The following is a 27,752-nucleotide window of genomic DNA, read 5'->3' as shown; positions in this document are numbered from 1 at the left end:
GTATTGTCCATGCATAGCCTTTTCAGACCAATCATTCTCATTCTCTTCTTTGACTTCATTGCTGTACTCACTTTTGCTGTTTTTCTTTGTTAGTGCCTTCAACGTGCTGTTGTACCCCTTGTTTTCATATTCGATGTACTCCAACAATCTATGCTCTTTGATTCATATCGTCACCTCTTCTGATTTCAGTCTACTCCCACCCTCACTTCTCTCAGCCTCACTTCTGGCTAAGTGCAGTCGTATGACACTTACTCTGGGATGTAATGCTCTATTCATAGTCATCGGCTTTCTTGTCTTTGTATCTATTTCTTTTAGCTCTTCTTGAGTCCGACTTAGTATCTCACCAGCGTATCCCACTAGTGTGTTCCACCAGTGTATCCCACCATTGTATCCCAAAGGGTGATACCACTGGTGTATCCCACCAGTGTATCCCACCAGCTTATACCACTAGTGTAGGTCACCAGTGTATCCCACCAGTGTATCCCACTAGTGTATCCCACCAGTGTATCCCACCATTGTATCCCACCAGTGCATCCCATCATTGTATCTCACCAGTGTATACCACCAGCGTATACTACCAGTGTATACCACCAGTGTATCCCACCATTGTATCCCACCAGTGCATCCCATCATTGTATCTCACCAGTGTATACCACCAGCGTATACTACCAGTGTATACCAACAGTGTATCCCACCAGTGTATATCCCACCAGTGCATCTAAGAAAAGCCATGGCCTACGTGTTGGTTGCTTTGATTGTATCTCTCCATTAAGTTTTGATTTTAGTATCAGCTTTGTTCTTCTATATTCTTTTGCTATTTTTACCTTTATTTCTTTCATATTGATATCATCTTTTTTTAAGATTCCTAAGTATTTGTATCCATTTTCTTTTATGTTTTTAACATCTCTCTATTAGGTAACCATATACTATTGTCCACTTCTTCCTCTATTTATCACTAGCGCAACACACTTCTTCCTTATAAATTGCATTCTGATGTCTTCCATATATATCCTTATGTCTGCCCTAGGGATTCTATATTATTATTTGTCTTGGCAAGTTGATTCAATGTTTCAAGTTGCATGTATAGCAAGTGATTAATCTTATCATATTAAGATCTGCTAGACTATGTCCCTACTTAGCATCTCTGAGTAGCATATACAGAGAAACCAAACAAACAACAAACAGAAGATGTGACAGTGAATCTCCCTGAAAAAAACTCCTCTCTGTATATCGACCGTGGCCAGGTTTTGACCTGCCGATATCAATGATGTCTTTTACTTAACCATACTTGATTTCATCAGCTTTTTTGTTTAATCGCCCACTCTAACCATTCTCATTGTCTCCTAAATCCACAAATGTGACACTAAATCATAAGCTCAATCAGCTATATATTCGCCCTATTGCGAGGTTTGTGTTTCTACCTTTGCAGTTCGTTAAATTCACTTTGTCTAGCATCAGATGATCTTTAGCTCCTTTATAGCTGCTCCTACATCTTTTCTGATTTTCTCCAATTAATTTGTTATGTTCAGATGTCTGTATAATTTGTCAGAAAACATTGATGTAAGCGCTCTCCACACTATAGGCAGGCAGGTGATGAGTCTATAGTTTCCTGGGACATTTCCCTTTTTCTTATTGTTGGGTATTGAAACAGATAAGACAGATAACACAGATATTGACTTCGGATATGTAACCATCATACCATTCAGTTTGATCAGATTTTTGATGCAGTCTTTGCACAGCTTCATTGCCTGGTGCTTTCTAGCTGGAAGTTTCCCTAGCACCTTTTTCAACATCCTCTCCTTAGTCATGAGTTCTGTCTATTTTTCCGTTTTCAACTTCGTTTCTACTTTTCTATTCTATGGTTCACTTCTGTCGTGTTCAGTGGCACATCCCAAACACCCTGCCAACATTACTTTGCTTCTTCAGCATTAAGTGTTCTTCTCTTTTTTTCATCTAGTTTTTATAGTCTCATAAAACTTCTGCTGGGTGTACGTAAACAATCTTCACTCTATTTTCATATCTTTTTATTTTGTCTCCTGTTGCTGGTAGCCTCTGTTTTAGTTTCTCAATAACTTGTTTGTATCATTTCCTATTTACCCTAGGACACTTATTTATTCGCCTCATCTAACTTTCGCATTGTTGCGGAGCCCTCCTCTCGCGAAAATTTCATGAGCGAAACTAAACTATCATAACGAACGAGCGAAAACGCAGAATTAAATAGCTTTGTTCATTGATAGTCCAAGAAACAAATGGCAGCAAGCGATCAAATTGCATTATCTGTCTCACCACACAATTCTACCTGCGGTTCACAATTACAAACTAGTCCCGAATTGAAAAAAATTTTCTTACCGGTGAACCGAACCTGAGAAATCTAATTATGTTTGTTCAACTGCATTTATTTTCACATCACTATATTTTTGCACTCATCAGAGCTGCAAAACTAAGTTGCAGCAAAATTTTACTCTGTATGCTACTCACGAAACTAAATATTAGCGAAATATAAGTGTCCTAGGGTATGTCAAATTTCTTTCTAGCTTTTTTATTTAGCATCAAAATTTCTGCTCTTTGCTTCTTTTAGCCTGTTGATATTTTGTTGATATCTTGTATTATTATTATTTTTATGATTATTTGGGAATGTTTGAGACTGTTGAGTGGTTTCATAATGAGCTTGGGTACTATCTAACGACCAAAGAGTTGTAACTTATTTGAATACTACTGGAGCTCTTTTCTTAGAATTAGCACTGTCCCTAGAAGTGCTGGCTTCTAGATTATCATCATTATTTTTATTGTTTTTATTATTATTATTTGTGTAATTATTATTTCTATTATTTTATCATTATTTTGCTGTGAATATTATTAGCGGCTCAAAGTGGAAGATGTTTAAAAAAGTTATTATTAGTAACAGTTTGCATTACATAATGACTATATTTTATATTATATACAAGCATTCATAAATATGATATAAATTAATATCTATCATAGAAGAACAATATAACATCAAGGTGGCTGCTATTTTGTAGTAATTCAAATATTATAATATATTACATAACTAGAGTATACAGCAGGCCTTTTTAGTTTTATAATCAAAACACAACAAATCCTTTAGATATATCATTATTATTTATCTAATCAAAATTTATTATCATTTAATTAAATTTATCAAATTTATTCCAATTAATTTAGTTTGATGGTCAACTTGGGACTAAGAAATACATTTTAAATACTAAAGTAGGTGCGATTGAAAGAGTTTTATCAATAATATGGCATATACAGCAAAGCTGAAGTTTGCTGACAGATGGTTTGCTCGATTGCCTGATTGACTTTGGCCAGCTTTCCCTTTTTGTGGTTTGTCTGTGGTGTTTTCTGTCGGTTTGTTCGTACTTGGTGGTTTAGGGTCTCTCGGTGAATTTCTCTCTTGTCTACATTTCTCACCAAAACTCTGTAAAAAAAGCTGATAGAGTCAAAGTCAATCTTTAAGAAATACGCTGGAGAGCGCTGGAGTTGTTTACTCTTTGCTTTATACCCTGCTGTTAGCATTCAATCTGTCATTGAGTTTCTCACATGTAAAATCACCATCAAAGATGAATTTTCAAAAAATTTTGAAGATTTTATCAAAAAGTATCGATATTTTTCTATCATTTGCAATTGTTATTGATGTTTGAGATGATCTGACTGCCAGGATGTTTCATTAATACAATTAACAAAATTTTATCGTGATTAAAAGGATCAGAAGAAAACTAAATGCAATTGTTGATATAGTTTCGGCTATTGAATTTACCTTGAAGCATTACCCTCTCTAATCTGTCAGACAATTCTATTCTCTATTAATTTTTATAATACACTCAAACGATAAAAAATACCTATATTTTCTGATAAAATTTAGTAAATATTTTGTGCAAGTTTGTCTTTAATGAGAAAATATACTTTTTTGAGTTTACTGAATAAAGCATTTTAGTGATTATTCTAAATTTTATCTGTCTAACAGGTTCAAAAGGTGAGAGTTTTGAACTACAAAAGCCAACACATAAGTCGATTCCGTAAAACATTTTTAGCTGAGTTTTTGTCTAAGATAAATCCTTCTACATCGCTAACTCGAAACATTTGTTTACTTACCATGCTTCCTTGATCTTCTTGGCAGACTTCATCCTCGTATTCGGAACTCCACTCTTGTACCATTCTAGTTACTTGAGGCTCATGACTTTGACAAACTTGAGTAAAGTCTATAGCCATCAGGCAGTCTTTAGGACCTCTCATAAACCTAGCAACATAGCCACCTGTCTTGTTAAAATTCGGTTCAAGGTAAAAGATTTAACGGTATTGAATACAGATTGAATCCAATAGCTGATAGAGGGTAATTATAGTGCGGTATACCTGAATATACACTCACCTGCAGACGTCAGCAAGAGATTTTCTTGGTGAGAGAGCATTTCCTCCAACCATTTCAGAGAAGCTGATTAGAGAGTTTGTCATGAAACTATCAAAGCATGTCTACAAAAGAATAGTAATTTTAGCTTCTAAAATAAATCACAGTAAAAAAATTATATAAAACAAATGCAGTTTTTACAGATCTTGATAACATGTTGATGCCTTTTAGTATTATTTCCCTTTTGATAACTGCTTAGAAACAAAAAATATAGTTATTTGAATAATTGACATAAATAATAATACATAAATTAAATGTGTAAATGTTTATTTTACAACAGTTTAAGTTTTCAATATTATTTATGGCTTGTGTCCTCATTTTTACAGGGCAGTCGCAGGTTTTCAACTTAATTCAACAAATAATTTCAACTAAAGTGGTATGTGCAAAATGAATACAACGTCTAACAATCATTTCGAACATATCATTGCTAACTCCTTGAACAATGTTCCACCTAATATCCGTTCTCTTAGCGGAGAAAAATGGTTTAAACATTATTTGCCAAACCATCTATTCGATTTTAGTGGCTAACTGTTGCCCTTTTTTATTTTTGTTTTATTATTATTGAATAACATAATTTAAAACCATTTCTACTTGAAATGAAATTATTGCCAATATAATGAAAAATTTGTCACTCGTCAATAGAAAATATATAAACTGTGTCGTATCCCTAGATGGATGTTATTAATCAGTGGTTAGAAGGCATCTTTAATTCAAACTATCAATCTTTAGCCATGGCCTTCTCTGATTATATAGAAACTCACCTTCACATGGTTGGAGCACTCCAGGTCATCTGTAGGAAAGCAGCTAAGGTACCTGTTGACTTTTTCAGCCAACCTGTATCGTTGAGAGGGTCTGCAGAGACCTTCACAATTATCACTGCTCTCAGCCATAAGGCAGCTATCGAGGTTAGAAATCTTTTCAACGGAACACGGTGAAGCACCAGTGTAACATGAGGCTGTCCTTGCAAAAGGGCAATCTACAACAGTTGTTATTATGTTTACCTGTTGTAAGAGAATACTTCAAGTTAATTTTACTACAATTTATTATATAAATACAAGTTTTATGTAGGAAAAAGGTTAACAAAATGTTAGAATAAAACTGCTGTTGCATAACGCAATTTATTTACGAGTTATTGGAGTTGTAGTTTCTCACCTTCACCGCACCAGAGAGACCTGATCTCTAGTGCTTGCGAGTACTTGGGATCATCTACAGACATCTCAAAGCCGCGTGAGTCAACACAGTTAGCGAAGCACTCATCTGCGATGATATCTAGCTCCCTGCATATACACCAGATTTGTTACAAAACCTATCACTCCATCATAACTTACTAGGAATAGGGTGAATGTCAAATATGATTAATAAAAAGATACTGTATATAATGCTGCAACTGCAGAAGTTTATTTCTAATTTTCATGCCAATTCACATTTTAAATATTCAAATTAATTAATTCATAATTAATTCAAATAAATTCAAATATTGTAAAAAAAACTTTTACTAGTGCCCTGAAAGTTATTTATGATGAGTATCTGCAGAATTTTTCCAAAAGCAGCAAGGTAGAGTGGAGTGGATGATAATATGCCTGGCAGGTAACCTGATAGACTGAGTTCAAATCCTGCTTGATGCATTTTTCTCACAATCTTCATTACGATAGTAAAGATTGCCATGTTGTGTAAATATGTTACCTTTGCTAGTTCAATTAAATTTTGGAATCTTGAGGAGCTAATATCTTACCTGCAGACGGCAGCCGAGTAATCAGCGGAAGAGAAAGTACCATTGTTGGTCTCGTACTTCACTATACTTGTCAGATGTTTCACACAGTCATCACATTCAAAATCTGCAAATAATGGGCAGTTTTATAACTCATCGCTCTGGCACCAAAAATAAATCATTTTAAAGTAATGAGTAAATTTGCTGGCGCTTAGAGGTAGATAAAATGTAAAACTGTCTGAATAATTGCTAAAGAGTACTCACATGGGGTATGAGTAGTTGGAACAAAAGGTGTAGGTGAAACGACATCCAACTCAACAAGTTCTGTGGTTGTCTCAAAACTCTGTCCATTGACAGTTATAGATGGAAGACCGGCTGAGATGGATGCTGATGATGAAGTTGCCAGTGCCTCATCATCAGTCTGCATTTCGAAATCTATTTTTATGCTTCCTGTAATATCATTTGAATAAATTTATTAAACTACTGACACTTTGGGTTTGCTACTGAAATCTTCGGTTTTTAGACAGAAAACCAAGTTTCGTTACTGTATTTTAATACCTGGTGAAATGCTGTTAATAGTAATAGCGTCTACAGGTGCGTCGAGAAAGTTTGCCAATTGTGGTTTAATTTCAAATTTTGCAGCCTCTGTGTTACTCCCAACGACGGAATCATAGTCAGCATCCAGTGATATCCGGGCAGTCACTTTATAAGCTCCTGAAACAAAAAAGAAAGTCAGAAACTTTATGAGGTGTAATTTTATTCTCTGACTTAAGGAAAATTCAGTAGTTAATATAGCATCAATCATTTAGTAAGCAATAGAACTAAGTTAATTGAAATTAAAGACAGAGTATTGTAGTTATTAAAGTATGGTCTAATCAGAGTATCATAGTTATCGTGTTATGGTGTAGTCAGATATTATGGTTATCATGGTATGGTGTAGATAGTTGTCAGCAGTGTGGCAAAGAAATACAATAACTTATTGACTTGCACCTAACCTGTTTTAGGAGGGTTGGTGAAGAAAACTGGAGTAACAGTGTAGGTGTGTGTTGTTGATTCATCTGGTAGAAGTGTGGATGCTGTGCTGGTATACTCATCTAATGTAGAGGTAGTCTTAGGCTCCTGTGTAGCAGAAGCAGTCGGAGAAGCTGTGGTGTTAGATGGTACAGAGTGGGTGCCATGATGTTTGGGGCAGAATTCTGAGAAGGTTTTACTCCTGTCTTCACATATTCCATTTGATATGGCTTCGCTTACTCTCTGTTTAGTTGCATCTATTAATCTACAATAAAATTGCGATTCTAGCATTAAACCACAACCAAACTTTTTCGATCACATCATGGATAAATTACTAGCAACTCCTCTACATGTAAAACACTTCGCTAAAAACTTACCCCTGTTGTGCTGCGCATGGAGCAAACTTCGTTGTGGCCAATGCTACCACTGTCACTTCTTCAGTCATAGAAACGTCTAGGCAAGTAGTGAAGTTATCCAGCAATCTAGAATGAATAAAGCTTTTTTAAAAGATGAAACAATTGCTGCTTCGCATGCAGAAAACTACAACTTAGTACAAAAAGGAAGAAATTCATGACATTCTTTAGATACCTACTCGCAGAGTGGTGCAACAGTCTCGTTGTGCTTCATGTTTGTAAGAGTTGCGAACCTTCTATCTCCAAACAGATCTAAAAATATTAGAGTTGTTTATTTCTTATTTTTGATATTAATGGCTCCCTCTAGCTCAGCATTTGATGTAAAATCAATTTTCCATAAGCTTTACTATAGTAAGAACCGTGTTTGTTTGTCTGTCTGTTTGAAGCCACACTAAGATGTGTTGACGGATGAAAAAAATGATTGCCTTGCATTGGTATTTAAGTAATATTCCATTTCATAGCCGAGCACAGGACCACTTTGCAGTATCAAGGAATAATTCTGCACATAGTTATTACACATGGTGATTTTTCATAGAGCACAACAGAAAATGAGTCTTCACTATAATAAGAACTGGAACAAAAAGGTTGGGATAAAATGTTACTTCATACAGAACTCAAACTCAAGAATACTTGTGCACATACCTATTCTCTGTGTTTTATTGACACACCTGATGATTTCTCACAGTACGTTATACTGCCAGAGTACGCTATAAATTATCTAATCCTGTTTTGTTAGGATATTCAATGCAATTTTGTTTGTAGAACTTGTGTGAGTGTTTAGAATGGTGAAACTTTAAGTTTTCTTTGTTTATTCCTGTTTGATTAAATTTGCCTTTTCCAAAGCATGCAACCTATTGTTTACAGAGTTATTGAATATCCATGCTAACTTCATATACTTGGTGAATAAATAATCAACAATATAATAAATTAATACTAACCTACTTCAGAGCTACACCCAATAAACAAAAACTATCGAGCCAACCAGATATAGACATTTTGACTGCTCTATATCTAGAAAATTCTTATATCATAGACTTTTTTCAACTATTATGAATTCCCATGTTATTATTATTTATTAAATATTATTTTTACACGCAGTCAGATTTGCTTGTGTCAGCAATGGTCGGTGAAATAAAGCAAAGATTCAGTCAAACCATGATGTTATTCACTTAGCTTATGTTTTTAATTTAGTTTTAATGCAAAAAATGAAAATGACTTGAGGCACATTGCAATATCTAACTAATTACAAAAAATACCTTTTAAATAAATATGGTAGCTTGTAAAATTGGTTTGTAGAAATAATTTTGCTGGTTTTTCTTACCTAAAAGGCACTCATTGGCAATGTACTCCCAGCAAAAATCTGTAGCCTGCTCATCGACATTGCATGTAATGAACATCTCGAGATACGATGCGAAGGCAGCCCTTCTCTTTTTTGTACAGAGGCTCTCACAGTCTGTAAAGATCCCTTCGTTTTCTAGGCACCTTGTCCAACTGAACCAAACAAAAAATTTCAATTGTGGTTGTAATCTAACAATTTGAACAACAAAATCACGCTAAAATATAGTTAATTTAAGAACTTACGCTGTGAAATTTACCTAATGTAATTACTTACTTTGTAAAATGATCATCGCAGAGAAAGATGTTATCTGATGGGCAATTCTCCAGAGCTCGAATATCTATAGGGCATTCTAAAAGTAAAAAAAACTATTTTATACTGAAAAAAGAATGCTGCATGTTAAATGTAGTATTTTACAAAACTTTGCTAATTATTTTACTTGTGAAATGCAACAATATGATTGAGTTATTTATTTAAAATTTTAGTTTTTCAAGCTAGGTACTTTAATAAGGGATAATGGAAAATTTAGGTATAACAAGTCGTATGAACAAAGTTGTAGCCATTATTTTGTTAATATACATGTAGAAATTATAGATGAGCATTTTTTTTATTGTTTGATGAACAAAATCAATCATTTTAAAAAGGTTATCAAGAGAACTATCTTTATGTCTTAGTTGTTGTATGCATTACCAAATTTTTTTATGAAAGTTTCAGAACTTTTGGTCAAGATGACACTAAGATAAACTTTAATCTTTTATAATAGCTGTTAGGTGACATTTAGCTGTCAGTGATGGGTAGCACCATAAGACAGGTGACCGGTAGTACCTTATGACAGATGGCATACAACACTCCACAATAGGCAATAGGGTATATAGCACTTTATGACACATGACTTGTAGCACCCCATGACAAGTGATATATAGCACTTTATGACACATGACTTGTAGCACCCCATGACAAGTGATATATAGCACTTTATGACACATGACTTGTAGCACCCCATGACAAGTGATATATAGCACTTTATGACACATGACTTGTTGCACCCCATGACAAGTGATATATAGCACTTTATGAAACTAAAAACAACTTATTTCCCACTTTCACTAGAAACCTTTCAATCTCTAACAAACCTACCATCTTGCTCATCATTGTCTGCACTATCATTATCATCATCTGCAAAACAAAGCAAACAATGTCTATTATAATGTTTTTAGTCCAAATCGCTAATGTCAATAAGGTCAATTGCATAAAACTGATAACTTAACACATTTGATGATCTGGTAAGAATGAGTTCTGGGAAATTCACACTAACCTAGCCCTAGAAGAGAGCCTGGACAAGCGTCCTGCCACGAGGCTGCTGGACAGACCAAAGAAGAAATGTTATCTGCCATTTCAATGAGACTCTGTATGTAGTCCTCCTTTTCTATGCACGGCTGAGTTATAACTGTAGTGAAGTATGGCACCTCGCCGTATGCTGACTCATAAAAGCAGTTTCTCATTTCCTCAAATTTTCTAAAATAAATATTTTAAATATGTAATCAATAGAATTAAAGCAATTTGTGACAGTTTGCTTAGATTTTGTCTATGGATTTGAGCTGTTCTGTAACACGAACATATTCTAAACCCTTTTAGTTACAGGTTTTCATGGGATATTTGAGTTTTAATAATTATTAATTTCTATCTTAATAATTAAAAATATTCGGTTTATAATCTAAACCTATAATTCTAAAATAGGACTTTTATGAAAAAGTTGTCTAAAAAACATTTTTATAAGCGCATAAAGTAAAAACCAGAATTTACTTATGGAGCCGGAATTGATGAATTTTGTCTGTGCTAGTTTTAAGAGTAGGGTGGTTTCATCTGTCAGCTATGCAGGCATATCTACATTATGTTAGAACTTACCTACAGTATGTTAGAACTTACTTACAGTATGTTGGAACTTACCCACACCAGTCCTGTAGACTTCCCTCAGGATGAATAAAATCTTGAAAAGTAAAGTCCTGTGACTCAACTGAAAAAGATAAATAAAAATTGCTCAAACTAGTTCAGCTTTCTGCTTACTTTGTTATGCAAAAATTGAAAAAAATTGTATTTATGGGAATCTTTGAAAAATGTTTAGATTTGGCGTAGTACTGTTCTAGTTTGAAGATCCATGCAGGCCAGTGATTGTAATATAATAAATAAGTTGCTCTGCAAGATTTTCTAGAGATTTGCATAAACGCAAAATCAATAGAGCAATTAATTCAAACAAATAATTTTTATGAACTTTATTTTATCAATTAGAACGATTAAAAAAATTATAACAAAATTTTTTTTAATGAATCCTGTGAGCAGACTCGGCAAATTTAGAACTGAGTTTTAATGGTATTATGAATAAATATTCTCTAGACGATCATTGGTACAAAGTTTCTATGAAAAGTAAAAACTTATGTCATATTGAGAAGCTCGCAGATCACAAAAAAACTATCAAATGGAAAGCTTAGCCGCTCACCCCAGATGTTGGTGAGACAATTCCATTTGACAGTATCAGAGCATAGGCTCTCTCCGCCTGCAGGCAAGTTGCAGTGAATGCTAGAAACTAAAGTCTCAATAGCATTAGATCTCTCAATTTCTGTGCACATGCCATTACAGCCGTTAGCTGCCGCGTGGCTAGAGGAGCACTGAAGCCACCTACAGCAGAAGAGTCCACAATCGGTTGCAACATTAAACATGGAGGTTATAGATTTATCAAAGCAGTCAGAGCGTACATTAAACAATATTGAGAGGTGGTGTGTAATCTAGCCTGATGGACCCACTTTCTTTTTAAATTCTAATTAAATAATATAAGAACTAAGGCCTGAAAGCCTGTCTATGATATACGAAAGTTCCTGTAAATCATTTCTCATATTTAATTAAAGGGCACTCTTAGCAACACCTGAGCTGTGTGTATTTACTTGTTGTTTTAGAGAGCTAGTAATAACTTACTCATCTCTCTCTTCGCATCTAAGAGGGTCAAGTCTCCTGCAAGGGTTGGCAGCAGTGTCTTCCTTGTAGTTCACACATTGTCCCTCTGCTAAAAATTACAACTAATATTATGCCCAAAAAAGACTAATGTATATACCTAGATGATTACAATGAATAGCTGATTCTGGTTATCTAAAGTGTTAAGATGTGGCATTCTAGTTTGTTTTGCTTTTTGACTAACAAGTTTTTAAATCCAAATATGTAACAAAAGCTATGAATTGAACCATCTCCCTACACCTATGTAAATGTTGATTAAGAATGGTTGTGAGGACAACTTCGAAATGGGATAACTAAGTAATACTTAATATTATCTATAACAGTGTTCAGTTTGATATCAGCTCACATTCGGGAAATTTCAGACCTGTCCACTGAACCCCCAACTCAATAATTATTAGTGTTTACTAAAACTAGTTATTGCATAAATTTGATGAGCTACAGTAAAAATGACATAATGAATTGTCTATTCTTTCTTTCATTATTAGTTGAAATAGAAGAGAAGACAATCCTGGTTTTGATTTTCCTAAATTTGCAAACTATGGTGAGCCACAACATGACAAGTTGTCTGCTCTTTTTCTAGAAAAATGACCAAAGTGTGAGAAAACAATCTTACAACTTTGAATTTTGCTCAAGCCCAGTGATGAAAAGCAGTTTCAGAAATTTTTCAAAATCTGTTTGGCTGACCAAAAAAAAGCTTGTTGCAAGCATTTTTGAACAGATGACAATTTTTTTGTTTAAGTTTGTAATGCTGAATTTACCTCCATTTTCTCCAATTTCCGCAGTAAAGTGTGCACTAGGAGTAGTTGTTGAGAGTTGTTCGGGCATGCAAAAGTCGGAATAGGTCTGTGATGAACCATCGGGTAAAGCTGCACACTCATCATGATGGTAAATATCTCTCCAACTGGCATTCAGCTCAGCAACTATGTCTACAAATACAACATAAATGGTGCAAAAGGTGCAAAATGTAGCCCATTGTTTGAACAGTGCGCCTACTTTATAGGGTGCAACTGAGACACCTGGTAAACTAAAGATGTTTTACATAAAGCGTCATGCTAATAACTGACATTAACTGGCAGGTTTTACATGGACAAAAATGTTTAATCAGAGAGTACTAGCATAGCTATTAGTAACATCACTTAACTTTATGAGTGCATGCAACGATCATGCTAGAGATATCAACGTTCATCTGACAATTTAAGCAACATTAGGAGTTGTCGACTCTGTAAATTTGTTGAAATGATAATAAACAGCTGCTTTGTTTCAACTTGTAATATAATAGTTTATAGCCTGTGGTCTTCAAATACCTTTTTCTTCTTGTGTCTCACAGAAGTCAAATATGGTTCGGGTGTCGTTGAAGTTCACAGGTATGAGGCCGCTGAGGCAGTCGGATCCATTCACAAAGTAGCTGAAATGGAAATAGAAATTTTTGCATAACTTTTTGAAGCATTGAACAACAAAAATGTTCATATGCTTCATTTAGCAGAATATGTATAGATTTAATTGAGGCATGAGTTAATTGATTAAAGAAACTTGCTTTTGTTTTATTTTTGCTACCGAAATTAACTAAGAATAGTACATAAATCATTGACAGTGTGAATTCAAATACTATTTGACAGAACAAAGCTGTCACAAACATAAAGCTTGAAAATAAAAATCCTCACTAAGTGAGACGAAAGCACGTGTAAGTTACCTCAGCTTTGAAGTCGATTACTTACCTACAAGCCAGGGGAGAAGAGGGGTCAGTAGTCAAAAAATTCTCAAAGTTCATATAAGTACGAGAATAACGGACATTGATACACTCATTGACTGCTTCAGCACAGAGTGAATTGTTTCCTAAAATAATATAACATCCTTTAACTTTTGTAGTGGATCAAATCTGTTGAAGCAAAACAGTAAAGGCTTTGCTCTAAAACTCAAAAAAACTGCAACAGATTTTCTCTTAGCAGAAGGCTTACAAAATAATTATAATAGCCTTTGTTAAGAGTGCATCTGCTGATAGGTGTTTGAAAAAAAATTATCAAATCTGTGACGTTATTTTTAATGGAGACGAATTCAGGGTCCACATTTCTTTAAAACTTAATAAAATCATATTTAACATCTACAAAAGGTTGTGGTTTTTAGTTAAGATTTCAGAATAGACACTTTTACAGTACTGCAGGTTTTATAGTAAGTACTTTTATAGTACTATAAACTTTATAGTAAGTACTTTTATAGTTCTATAGGTTTTATAGTAGGTATTTTTATAGTTCTATAGACTTTATATTAGGTACTTTTATAGCTCTATAGATTTTACAGTAAGTACTTTTATAGTTCTATAGATTTTATAGTAGGTAGTTTTATAGTTCTATAAATTTTATAGTGAGTACTTTTAAAGTTCTATAGATTTTATAGAAGGTACTTTTAAAGTTTTATAGATTTTATAGTAGGTACTTTTATAGTTCTTTAGGTTTTATAGTAAGTACTTTTATAGTTCTACAGATTATATAGTAAGTACTTTTATAGTTCTATAGATTTTATAGTAAGTGCTCACCCATTTTTTGTATTCCACAGGTGATCTGCCGTCCAACTTTATACGAATTGACCCGTCGTTGGGCCACACTACAGGCTTTGTCACAATTGTATTGAGCTTTTCCTTCTTCATAGCATGCTAGCCATCTATTGGTAAATTTTATTCAAAATGTTAAAGGAACATCTTTTGTAATCACAAACCAAATACGAATTTAAAACTGTTATTATAATAACCGAACACATTGAAATTTCTACATAGTGTTTTGGGGAAGTGTAGCAGCTCGTTAAATGCTGTTAAAACACAATTTTTTACAATATTTTGGTTTTGACTACCTTTAATGGAGAATCCAAATGCTTTATTAAAATTTACTTTGTTAGCAAACTATAGGCAGCGTGCAAAAAACAAGCCAACAATTACAAAAATCATTTTCGATTTTTGTAAAGGTGGATTGGTTTACTGGCTTGAAGATCAAGAATAGAAAGTTTAATATTAGTTAATGAATTTAAAAAACTATTTTCTGTAAAACTTACATAGTTATAAGACAATAATACTAATTGCAAATATCAAAAGATATTGTATACAGACCTCTCATACTCTCCCTCCAAGCAAGTGTTCTCAGTTGTAAAATAGTTTTCGCAAATCCACATATCAGAATGCCTGCACGCTGCAATAAAAATATTGTCAAATATTAATAAATCTCACTTTTGAGTATTTAAAATTTATAAGAAACTGATTGCTTCTAATTTTTTTGATTGAATAACTTCATTATGGTTTTTGTTTAAAATTGTTCAAATGCAGAATTAAAATATGAGTTGGGCAGGTTGAAAGCACATAAGATACTTCTGCTGTTCAAACTGATTTTCAACTTTAATTTTCAATTTTATGGAGTTTACTTAGTTGAGTTTATTAGTCTTCTTATAAACTGCTACATTTGCAACATGCAGGTATGTCGAGTCACAACGGCTGACTGCATAAGAAAGATGCATAAAGTTTAAACTTTTTGGCTTTTTCATAATTATATAAAGACAAGACAAGGTCAAAGTCAAAAACAACTCACTTGAATCGCAACTGAGGATTTGTTGCGTGTGAAGGGTTTCAAGCTCTGGGCTGACGTACTGCCAAAGGGTTGTATTGATACCTCTATGGGTGCAATTGTTATAACATTCAAGCGCTTCTGTATAGTTACTGCAACATTGGAACATAAAAGAATAGAAGGGGGCAGAGTTTGAATTTTAACAGAAACTTCTGGGTTACATGACTCAACTCCAAGGTATTTTACAGTCATGTGTAAATGCATAACACAGCCCAATAATGTTCATTATTTTTATACACTTTAAGTATATGTAAGTCTCAATAAGCCCAATATACATGCAGTTAACTTAAAAAAGAAAGTTATATATCATTTTAATCTTGAAATTGTGCTTTTTTTGTGATGTTATTGTTTGTGAGTTAAAATTTATTCCTCCTAATTACATAATGCTCTCACTTACTGAGATCTGTTTTTTATTAATGAAATGTTAGCAAAAGTTAATAGATGATAATTCTTTTTTTAATACATTGTGTTAAATTCTTTAAACTTTTGGCAAATGTTTGACATTTTTATTTGCCTAGTAGTTTAGACTTTGTCATTTTTAAGTTTAACCACTCACTTCTCAAAATAGCATTTAGTTAAAAAATTATTTAAATTTAATACCAACATACCAGCCGGTGTATTGTTTTTAAAGACTAGCAGATAAGAAAAACAGAGGATTATCTAAGTATTAAATTGATACCAAGTTTTTTGGTTCTTGTCTTTTTAAAGAAAATCACAGCTGTTTGTATATATTTCAGAAGTGCTAGATCATTGTAGGTAGTCCTATACTTCAGGGCATGAGGGCATATGTTTCTCTCAACAAGAACCCAAAACATAAAATTGACCCGTTCAATAGTGTGAAGTTAATTTTCTGCTATCCACATCAGTTTTGTAATGAGCATATTTGACTCTGGTTTTTGATCACTAATAATTTTATAAAACTCGTTTTGAAAAATCTAAGATACTAACCTGCATACCATGCTGCCAAACTCGGTTCTGTTATTATTTGGATGCTGATGGAGTGACGCTATCATTAGGATGGTTTGAGTGTACTCATCACATAATCGACAACCTAAAGACATTGATAACAAAATGATAAAAATATTTAAAGTTTTAGTTTTTATTTTAAACTAGCGGTAAGACATGCGATGCTCAAGATTGTTTCAGTTTTATCAGATAGCCAGCAGGTGAGTGCCTAAGAGGCTGGTTTTCAGGAACCAGATGGAGTTTTAAAACCGAATATTTTAACAACCTGGCAAAAGGCCTGAATGGAACATGTGCAAAGAATGTTTGGATAAACTTGGGCAACAAGTCTAAAAATGCATAGCGTTTATGCAGACATACAGACAGACACACGCAATGACAAAGTGACATTTATAAAAATATAAATTTATGAAGAAATTGTTTTAGTGGTTATAAGTTATAACTAGTTATCCCAGAATGCTACTGAAATTAGCATGATGCAATAACCTGCACCTAATTCTAAAGAATGAGTCCTTAAAACTGATTAAGTTCAGTCTAAGACCTTAGGTTGTTTCTTTTGAAATTCTTGAACCTTATGCTATTGTAAGTTTCATAACGTTCATTGCTTTTAAACTTGTAAAAACAATCTAGTTAAAAGAACACCTACTTCCAGGTAGTGGTAGAGAGTCGGTAGTTGTCAAACGAGGTGTGCTGGTCGTACTACTGGTGCTGCTCGTACTACTCGTGGTACTACTAGTAGTACTGGAAGATGTACTTGGTGTAGAGGTATAGTCTGTAATAAGTAGATGATATATGTAACGTATTTATCAATTCCACACACCTCTTAAAGATAAATTTGCACACATTTTTTTATAGATTTTATCAGAAAGTATTCGTATTTATCTACCATTTATGATTGTTTTAAATGTTTGAGGTTATCTGACTGCCACGATGTTTCAAGATTAAGATTGACAAAACTTTATTGCGATTAAAACGTTCAAAAAAAGAATATGTGCGAATTGATGTCACTAGTTGTTATCATTGCAATAGTTGATATCGGCTACTGAGTTCAAGTTACAGTGTTACATGTCATAATTCTGTTTGCAACTATAAACATTATAATCACACTTTCACTTAGTCGGAGCATTGTGACCGTGGTCAAGTTTTATCAATTTTAATCGTGAAACATCCTGGCAATCAGATCACCTCAAAAATCAAAAACTGTTGTAAATGTTAATAAGATGCCGATACTTTCTGACAGATCACCTCAAAAATCAAAAGCTGTTGTAAATGCTAATAAGATGCCGATACTTTCTGATAAAATACACAAAAAATTTGGTGTGAATTCATCTTTAGTTTCCATCTAGTATTAATACAATTGCTCACTGTATTGAACTTTCTAATCAGAGACTTACTATACATATAATGCATAAGTATATTTTGTAACAGTTTTATGGTGCTAAATTTCTCTAACAACCTTACTGAGTCCATTTATTTCTAAGTTCTTTTCACATCCCTTAATCAATGAGCCAGATGTAAACAATATCTGCTTGCAAATTCATGTTATGCAACGATTAAAAAACTGCTGAACCCTTCAGCTACTAAAACTTAGACTTTTGTAATGACATTTAAATTTGGTATGGATCTCATATAACAAAAAAACAGCAGTTACCTAAAACTGTAAGAAACATGAATATTTTCTTTGAAAAATTAAAAATTCGATTGAAAAATCACATAATAGCCTTCATCAAGCATAACTTTCAGTATAAATTACTTATAATCAGCCGCTACTCACATGTATTGTTTGAGTTGTTTTATAAGCACATTTTGGAGTTTTCATGTCTTGAAAAATTATGGCAAGATGGTGCTAAAATTTACCAATAACTTGACAAGCTGCTTCGACATCTTCTGTGCTGTTGGAGCAGAAGAGACCAGAAGCATTATCAATCATACTGCGAATTCTGCTGATGTCATCTTCTTCTTGACAAGTGTTGTTGGTGAAACACACGTCAGCACTGTTTATAGTCCTATAATATTAATATAATCAGATTTGAAACACAGGAAAACAGAATGGTCAGCAGTAACAGAGTATGTAGCCCAGTCCACAAGTAACTTACAGGTAAGTCTGTTGAATTAGCGATGTAGGTTTGGTTAAGCTAAAATTTCAGCTGATTTGACACGTAAACAAGTATATGTACATTTCTGTTATGAGGTTGTTTTGGTTGCTGCTTAGAACAAAAACACATATATTAAACATATTGCTCTGAGGTTGTAGAGTAATATTCAGGTTAACAAGTAAAATTTAAAAGTTTGAAGTCAACATTTGTCATGAAAGTAGAAAGAGCTAGGAATCAGCCTCAAGTATAACTACTCATAGTAATATAGAGACGTGTTGTATTTGTGTAGGAAGCTTGCCTTCATGTTTTTGAAAATTATTTTGCAGCTTACACAATTTCAAGTTCTCAGTCTATTAAAAAGTTCTTTACAAACTTACTCGCATCTGAAATCTCGAGGTATACCACTATTATAGAAGAATTCCCAAGACAAGAGATAAGTCAAGTCTTCATCTGGGCTTGAAGAGTAAGCAAGTTTGTCATGCAGGCAGCTTTTCAGCTCTGTCAGACATTCTCTTGAGGCAGGAGCACAGTCGATCTGAAATATTTTTAACGATTCATTTTTAGCTTGAAACGCCCTGACCCGGATGTACTATGATGACCATCGGAGTCAAGCCTAATGTTTTCGTAGATTTTTCAGCTAGTAACTGTAAATTCTTATCTTAGTTTTGCACTCATAGTCTGAAATCAGAGCTGCCCTAAGTGGTGCGAGCTGTCGTTTGCATAAATGCCAGATCCAATTTTTATGCTTTCTATTCATCAAAAAAAAATCATAATGGTGTCAATTCTGAAAATTATCTGCGCATTTTACTCACCTACAAGGAACCTAATAGCAGAAAGTAGTCAAAAAACAATCAAAGATCATAACATGAATTGTTTTTATATGTTGCTGCTGTGTGAGAAAGTTAAACTACTTATTGAACAATTTTCTGATAACATTTTGTTTTCATACATCCTAAATATTTCTGTGTTTTATTATATTTTGAGCCTTTCTTGTTTCATTCAAAAAAAGAGGTGTTAGATTGCCAACATCAGTCGTAGGGGTTCAACGATGATAACGATTAGAGAAGTGCTGTTTTAAGTGCTATAAAAACACTCTTTAGACAAAACTTACTGCTGAATTAAAACTGTAATATTGTGATTTGATGATTTATCAAATCGAACAGCTTGGAGCCAACATGTCTGACTCATTGATCTGCTAGATCAGCAGCCAATGACCAGTAACATTGCTGCTTGCTCGTTTCTATGGAAAACCTTTTGCCATTTAAATTTTAAATTAAACATTTGAGTGCGAATTTCATTAAAATCAAGCTGGTTTTAATGTATCAGCTTTTGTTTTGGTCATAAACTTTGGTCACTTGTAGTTGTCTTCAAGTGTCCTACCTGCTTAGAACTTTTTGGACTATTGGCATTTATCCTGAACTAGCTTGCTTCTGCATTTGTGTTACAGTTTTTAAATTATCTCGTAAACTATGCTCAGAATATTTACATTTATCTTTGTACACATAGAACAGACATTGTTTTTATTCTGTGACGCAAGCATACTACATCCATCATCATATGTTTCAGTTTATAAACTTTCTGCTACTAGAACCTTCAATCCACTATCTCGACTTTTTCGCAATGATATTAGATTCTCAACTTTTACACCACAACTTTTTGTTCAACTCAATTGTTCTTGATTTTTATCTTCTCATATTTGTTTTAGCGTGAAACGGAAAACATAATTTTGTTGAGGATTACTAATACCAACAGAAAATTATGCATACAGAAAATGTTATATCAAATTTAGTTTACGCTATCGTTAATTTTTTATCAAATTTTTTCAGTTAATTGGTTTGCATTCAAAAGGATTTCATCTCTAATGTGCCAAAGAAGTTTCACAATTAGCCTCAAAAACTCCAAAAAAACTGCAATGCGTTATGGGTAATATTCTCTGAAATCTACAAAACAGATTGATTAAAAAGCTACGCCAAGATGCAGTCTGTTGTCATTATAATACACATGTGTCTAGCTTCTGACATGTCTTCTTTACATCTCTTGCAGGCAGGTTTATTCACCCTGACATAGAGGATGAGGGGTTTGAGAATGCAACTTCATATAGCCTCAGAACCTACAATAACTGTTGACCAAGCAAAAAATGGTTTACCTAGCCTTGTGAGCTGTTGTCAGATTATTGCCTATTTAATCTGGCTAAGATGGATTACTGTGATTAATTATCTTTTGGAGAGAGGATTAAATATTTTGTGTTCGTTAGTCTAGGACTTAGTTGCAGCCCTACTGCTCCATACATACACTAAATAGACAGACTGAGCTCCATCTTGTTCTATTTAAACTAACTGTTTCCATTTTATTCACTATTGCCTTTTCTACTTTAACTTTTAAATGGTTTTAAACTCATTTCAACTTACATGGTATAAACGAGTTGCATACAATATCTAACAATTCTTCTGAAAATATCGTTGCTAACTGTTTAAACAATCTTCCGGCTAATATCCATTCTCTTAGCAAAAAACATTTTAAACACTATATGTCAAGCCATGCACTTGATTTTAGTGGCTAACTGTTACAATTTTTTTTCTTGTACTGTTATATGATTTTGGAATTGCTTAATTAGAAGTAATTTAATACATATCGCATAATTTGAAAACAAATTTTGTTTGAAATTAAATTATTGCCAATAAAGTAATGTACATAATAGCTCCATGCAAAGTTTAAATTCATTGTATAAAGCAATCTATTGTCTACCTTTATTAACATTCTCTAAGGTTACAAAAATTTTTGTGGCTGCTTGTTAAACAGGATCAACACTCTAATAACTTGTTTTTGTCTGAATAAAAACCATAATTTTACATTTATCAAGTTATGAATGACTTCATGTATTGCTTAAAGTGACTTTGATGTTGTAACTAGCAACTAGATGTGCTGGAAAAAACAGCATAAAGTGCAACAATAAATTTAGCCTACCTCATGGTGAAGCTTGTACGCTTTGTGCCATCTGTCGGAGATCTGGCAAAATCCGTCACAGCTGTATGGAGCGAGGGCTGTCTCTACACAACTTCTCCAGCTTGAAAAATATTATTGAAACATTACTAGGTATTAGTTTAAGCTTGTTATAGTTTTGCAATAGTTGGATAGCAGAGTGTCACCATGCTCTAAAATATTATTCATCAGGATTGCGTTGCCATGAAGAAAGGATTAAGTTGCAACAATTTTGTACGACTTATAATAACAGATTGTATTGTATTACTCGTATTCACGTAGTTGATATGAGTTTAGTTGAAAGTAGCAGCTAGTCTAATTGACCGCGGTTTAACCTAAATCTTTTTATATGAAGCTAATCCGTAAAGAAACCAATTTATTCTCCATTTAAAGCTACTTTTTAATCTATTTAGTATGATTAGATTGCATTATTACATTGCATGGTCACATTATGAATTAGCTAGTTTTTTGGCTAGCCAAGGAAAAGTTATCAAAATGGACAACCGTGAATGACAGCACTCAGCAGTAAAAGTTTGTCTCTGGACTGTTCCAAACTAGTTCAACAAAAAAAATCAAATTTACCTTAGGTTTATCACACCTTTTTGGTGTTTTGGCATTAGGTATAAAAGATGCGAAAGAATTATTTACCTGCCGATATCTTCACACTGTCTCGCTGTCTCGTAGGTCATGTGTTCACACACCAGTGCGTCAGCCATTCTACATCCTGCAAGTGGGAAATTAGCGGTCACACCGAACTATCACTTATTAAGCAAACACAGCTTCAGTGGAGAGAGCAGCGGTATTTGTAAAGTCTTCATTATTCTACTTGCAAAAACTATCACAACACAGAAATACTAAAATGTCAAAAGGTCAAATGTCAGTTATTGACCATAGTTTTTAGATATAGATATTTGGTTTGCCTTGAAAAACAATTTAATATAGATAAACCAAGACAGTTTTAGAGTAACTCTACTCACCGACATCACAGTTAACCTTCCACCACTCATTCAAGGTGAATGCTTCTTTCGATATTCCTGCTGAATACAGATACCGGAGTCCTACGGTCGCTGTACCATTTTCAAATGTACAGCCATAGTAACACTGAAGCAGCTCTTCAGCGGAACTGTAAAATTCAAACATCTTATCTCAGTCGTGCATTTTTTAGCTTCAGATTGAACTGATGCTATACCATCTGGTAGATAACATAACTTAATATACATGTCTTTCTTTTGATGAAAGCCTTTAGTAATACTAATACTTATAGTTAGCGATCACAACGACCAAGTAGTTCTTGAAGTTTTTTTAATCTAAAAAGTAAATTATGCTACAAATTAACAAAATGTGTGTGAGCAAACCCTCAAAGATTGGGTATGCTATTTGCTTAGCTTACTGCAAGCTGAGGCTGTGGATCTGACTTTAAAATTTCTCCCTTCCCCCAAAACAATGATGCTGATTAGTTTGGTTCTTATAGTGATCCACTGGTATGGAGCTCACTAATGCTACCGCCGTGTTACAAAGGCAGTCCATAACAGCCCCAGCAACATAGCAAGCAAACATTGCTCTTAGTTCATATGGCCAACTAATCCTTTTTGAGCCTTGGTATGGTACTGCAGCTTAGTTGAGAAAATAAACTCAACAAGTAATCAACTAGTAATAATAAGTATTATAGTAATAGAATAGATTGATTTAACAGTTTGGTAATAAATAAACTATAGATCAACTTTTATTTAAAAAATTCCTCAAAAATCTGCTTATCAGACAGCGAGTGGATGCTGTACACGTTTTGAGAGTATTGTTGCACAAACAATGGCTCTGTGATCTCGGCATGCCTGAGACCAGTGCAAAGGAGCCTCAATGACTGGAGACGTGCTGAATTGCTGAGATCAATTTAAGGTTAGATGTCATTCCTTTTACTACCAGTAGCCTTTGTTGGGAATTCAACCCCGACCTGTTGTTTACAGGTCGTGTGATCTAAACCACTAGACCACTAAGCCACGGCTGACCAGAACTACATAGACACAAAAAAGTGTCATTGCATCAGCTTTTCCCAATCTTTAGCAAGTTACGCTCAGCATCTAAGACCGTAGCGCATTACTTCGTGTAATATCTTCATTATAGTGATCAAGATCAGATCGAAAAGAATGAAATGATCAAGTGGATATGTTCTATACACAACTGTCCCAACAGACTACTTCTCTATAAGTAGCCTGAACATCATTTCTGTAAAATTATTTAGCTGATGTCAACTTACAAACACGTCGCATTTCCAAACTCTGCCGAGTCATATCCAAAGACGTCTCTGTTAGATAAATCAGTGAGGAAACCAGAAACATTGCCATCACAGCTTGAGCAAGCTGTAAAACAGAGAAGTTATTAAAAAAAGCATTCTTACCAACTCACTACATCTTGTACAACCTTTGTTGTAAGAAACTTAGATTTACTCCAATTGAAGCTCTTGCAGTCACATGGTTGCGTTAACAGCAAGAAAGAAACAAGAACTTAAATTTTACTGAAACAGGTGGAATAGTAAGGTTGGTGTTGTCTTGACAATTAAATAGAGATTTATCACCTCTTTACTAGGCTTCATGTCGCAAAATAATAAATGATTTTAATCAGATTTTGAGAAGTGCTTCATTTTTAAAGACTTCCTATTTTTTGGTATCAATCAATGATTATCTTTTGATTAGTGAATTTTTCATTGCTGAACTCTTGTTTTCAGATTGTCAACTGTGTGGCTGTCAAACTGGCTTTAACCATAGTTTTGCTCTGTTCTAACAAGACAAAAAAAGGAACACGATGGATGAAATCCAGTAGTTTTAAAAGTTGTTATAAACAACAGTATCTATTTTAATCTGTAAATTTTAATTTTTTTGTAAATATTATAGCTTTCAGTGTTTTTAAAACTTTTTTGCAGCGTTAGTAGTGTTAGCCTAAGATCTTAATCTCCTTCTAGTCATTATGTAGCAATAAACTCTAACCACAGAATGTTATCTGCAGAGCCGAGCATCAAAATGAAAACCGATTAGACCTAAGATCAGTTGAACATTTGACAGCACACGCCTTACATAAGAATTCATGTGATGCTAGTGCTGGTATGATACTGTTACCGACTTTATCAACAGTAAATGTCCGGCTCAACAAGTTTAGTCTATCATTAATTACATATTACTCTGTCAGAGACTTCAGCACCGATTGGACTATTGACAGGAAATGAGATGTCATCATAGTTTATCATGAAATTCTCATAAAAAATACATAGAAGCTTATTATGCAAAAACTGAAAAATGTTTGAAGAGTAACAAAAAGTGAAAAAGGAAGTTGGCAGCATTTACCTTAGAGCTTAAAAATAAAACTGAGGCATAACGAAAAGCTCAAATCCTACATACTTGATAGCAGTGGCAGAGCATCAACCGTTTGCCCAGTTAGTAAAAGCTCTGACACAGGGCTGCGGTTAAGTGGGTAGCAAAAGAGTAAAGGATTAATACAGATTAATTTATTGCATAACAATGTATTTAGAAGCGCATCAAGGAGTCACTCCATAACCAGGGTCAATGAGCTGATCTTTGTCGCGGACTTTCTGACTCAACCCACAATATATTTTGGCTTACAATTCTGTGAATAGCGTAAGCTTCTGCACAAGTTTTATATCACACCCTTTTAGACCACAAATAAGGTCTTTACTGTATGAAGTCCCAATGCCACAAACAAAATTTTGTTAGGTGTCAAACAGGTGCTTGCAGGTGAGCTAGAGATGTTGACAAATTCATCTTCTGTTAGGAGGAGCTGCTAATAAACTAACCACTACAAGCGTTTCTACTTACTTGCTGCGTCTGTGTGTCTAAAATTTATAAATAGCAGTGAAACTCTTGCATCATCAATTTATCAAATCTAAATACAAAGTTACAGTCTGCAGATTCAATTTATGTTTGAATGCTTAAGATACAAAAGCGTTTAAAGTAACTTGATATTAATGATTTAAATCGTTCAAAGTCAACCAAAACATTGTATCTGACAAATCTCAAAAGGTAAGTCGAGTTTATAGTATTTTAATACTTACCCTGTTAGAAGGAGAAAGACTGAAAGACCTAAAAATAAAAAAATTTCATTAAAGATGGATACTTTATGCCAGAATTGAGATTGTGAAACAAAACAACTGTAATTTTAAGCTAAAAAATGACACAAGTATGTAATTCTTTAAAAAATACAAATATACTTTGGAGATTATTATATAAGGTAATTGCCAAAAAGACTTTACACTTGTACAACTGTGTAAGTTGTTACTACTTTTAAACCAAACCCATTATTACTTATTTAAAATAGAGTAGTTCAACTAGTTTCTATTATAATTTATATCACTTACCAAAAACTGTTGAAACAGATGGAGAAGCCGACAGAGCCATCTTGTGTATATCCAACACTCAACTCAAGAACTGATCTTCTCTAGATAAAACATTTCGTTTTAAAAACTCTGTCAACGGCCCAGTAATCCTTCAATCCTCTGTCGGAGGAAGATCAATCATCAGTCGCTATGACAACGGAGGCAACCGTGCTAAGAGATGCCAGATAATCCGTGCTATTGAATTGCACCGTATTAGTGGTGATGAGCAACACTGTCAATCTCTGCTCCCTCGCTTCATCAGTAGAACCCAAAACCGTTCATTCTTGCTGATTCATCGCCTACTCTGAAGGGTACAATTAGCATTCTGGTAACAGCTGCACACCAGCGTATGAATCCACAATGAGGTCATGGCCTTGGAAGGATTCAGAGCCGATAAAATTTTTATCAGATATTATTTGGAATTATAAATAACTTTTTCATGTTGTTGATAGGGTAGGTGAAGTTGCTAAAGTTTTAAATAACTTTTTGGCTTAGTGGATCAGGAAAGAAAAGTGTTTGGAAAATAGTTTCAGCTTTCCAAATTATTGCAAAATTGTTTTAAAAAGGGCAAACCAGCGAGTGATCTACTAGTTGTTTACCATCCAATGCTTGGTCTAACACAATTGGTAAACAGCTCGGGATTAATAAATCCTTCTTTTACTTATGGTGAAGCTCAGATAGCAGACTAACTGGCACATGACATAATACTTCATACCATTTAAAAACCTTGAAGATAAGCTTACACAAAATTTTAGTACATATAGTCAAAAAGTATCAGTATTTTCTTATCATTCACGATTGTTTTTGATGTTTGAGGTGATCTGACTGCCAGGATGTTTATAGATTAAAATTGAGAAAACTTGATCATGGTTAAAATGCTCGGATCACGTAAAAGTGCGATTATGAGGTCTATAGTTGCGAAGAGACTGACAGAATAGAGACGCATCACGTTTCAACTTGAACACAATAGCTAATATCAACTATCGGAATGATAACAACTAGGAATGTTACTTTGCACGTATTTCTCCTTTGAACATTTTACCTGCGATCAAGTTTTGTCAGTTTTAATCTTAAAACATTCTGGCAGTCAGATCACCTCAAACATTAAAAACAATCGTGAATAATAAAATAATGCTGATACTTTCTGGTAAAATCAAATAAATTTTCGTGTAAGTTTATCTTTAGGTTTGCTACTATATGACGTGAACAGACTTGAAGCTTCTCTTCCTGCAATGCAGAAATACCACTTCGCCTTTTCTACATCTGCAACATAAATTCAAAAGTTAACACTTTTGAAAGTTTATTAAACATGTTTAAACAATGAAATGAAAAGTTATTAAAATTATTATAAACTATTTTAGTTAGTAAGAAAGCACAGAAAATATGGAAGTAATTAACAAATAGTTTTTTGTTATACTTAATCAACTCACTGATTTCGTGCAATCTGTACTCATAACCTCTGATGAACTTTGAACTTTCTGGACTGACCTAGTTCAGAGGCCGAATGATTGCACCACATTTGCACTGAAGGACTTGGATTTCGAACTTGAGTAATTTTTATGTTGGATGGCTACAAAGGTGGGTAATGGTTTATGAAACTTCAATGGCACATTGTTTTATTAGGAGATGTGTATTTTTGACTTTGGTCAATAAAAACTGTTTGTATTACTTATGAATTACTGATAAAAATACTTAATTTTTTAAACGTATATTTTTCCAGTCAAAATAATCATTCAACAAACTAGTCATGTAGCAAAACTAACAAACAAAGAATATGCAGTCATCATAGAGACAATGCTGTTTGCTATTAGTCAAAGTAACGAAAGCAGAGAAAATTGGT

The 27,752-nt window shown here is 33.8% G+C and overlaps 1 protein-coding gene across 1 annotated transcript; it reads right to left on the bottom strand.

Annotated features, from left to right (window-relative positions):
* Positions 1-2,948: 2,948 nt before the first annotated feature.
* Positions 2,949-25,934, bottom strand: LOC137408017 (uncharacterized). Its single transcript, XM_068094407.1, has 35 exons — positions 25,895-25,934; positions 25,592-25,619; positions 25,356-25,372; positions 23,786-23,888; positions 22,512-22,657; positions 22,183-22,258; positions 21,520-21,619; positions 18,933-19,090; positions 18,317-18,465; positions 17,106-17,231; positions 16,445-16,547; positions 15,461-15,588; positions 14,989-15,067; positions 14,425-14,549; positions 13,610-13,727; positions 13,199-13,299; positions 12,653-12,820; positions 11,859-11,946; positions 11,386-11,564; positions 10,839-10,905; positions 10,207-10,406; positions 10,029-10,067; positions 9,168-9,243; positions 8,877-9,046; positions 7,735-7,807; positions 7,520-7,624; positions 7,127-7,407; positions 6,690-6,845; positions 6,396-6,581; positions 6,156-6,258; positions 5,576-5,700; positions 5,185-5,399; positions 4,388-4,488; positions 4,114-4,258; positions 2,949-3,439 (listed from the first exon to the last, which is right to left on the bottom strand). Exons 1-35 carry the CDS (start codon positions 25,932-25,934, stop codon positions 3,224-3,226), a joined length of 4,290 nt encoding a protein of 1,429 aa, XP_067950508.1. The 3' UTR covers positions 2,949-3,223.
* Positions 25,935-27,752: the final 1,818 nt, after the last annotated feature.

This window comes from Watersipora subatra, chromosome 11, assembly GCF_963576615.1.
Source record: "Watersipora subatra chromosome 11, tzWatSuba1.1, whole genome shotgun sequence".
NCBI classification, from domain to species: Eukaryota; Metazoa; Bryozoa; class Gymnolaemata; order Cheilostomatida; family Watersiporidae; genus Watersipora; species Watersipora subatra.
The sequence above is the reverse complement of the archived record's forward strand: the minus strand, read 5'-3'. Positions and strand labels throughout refer to the sequence as shown.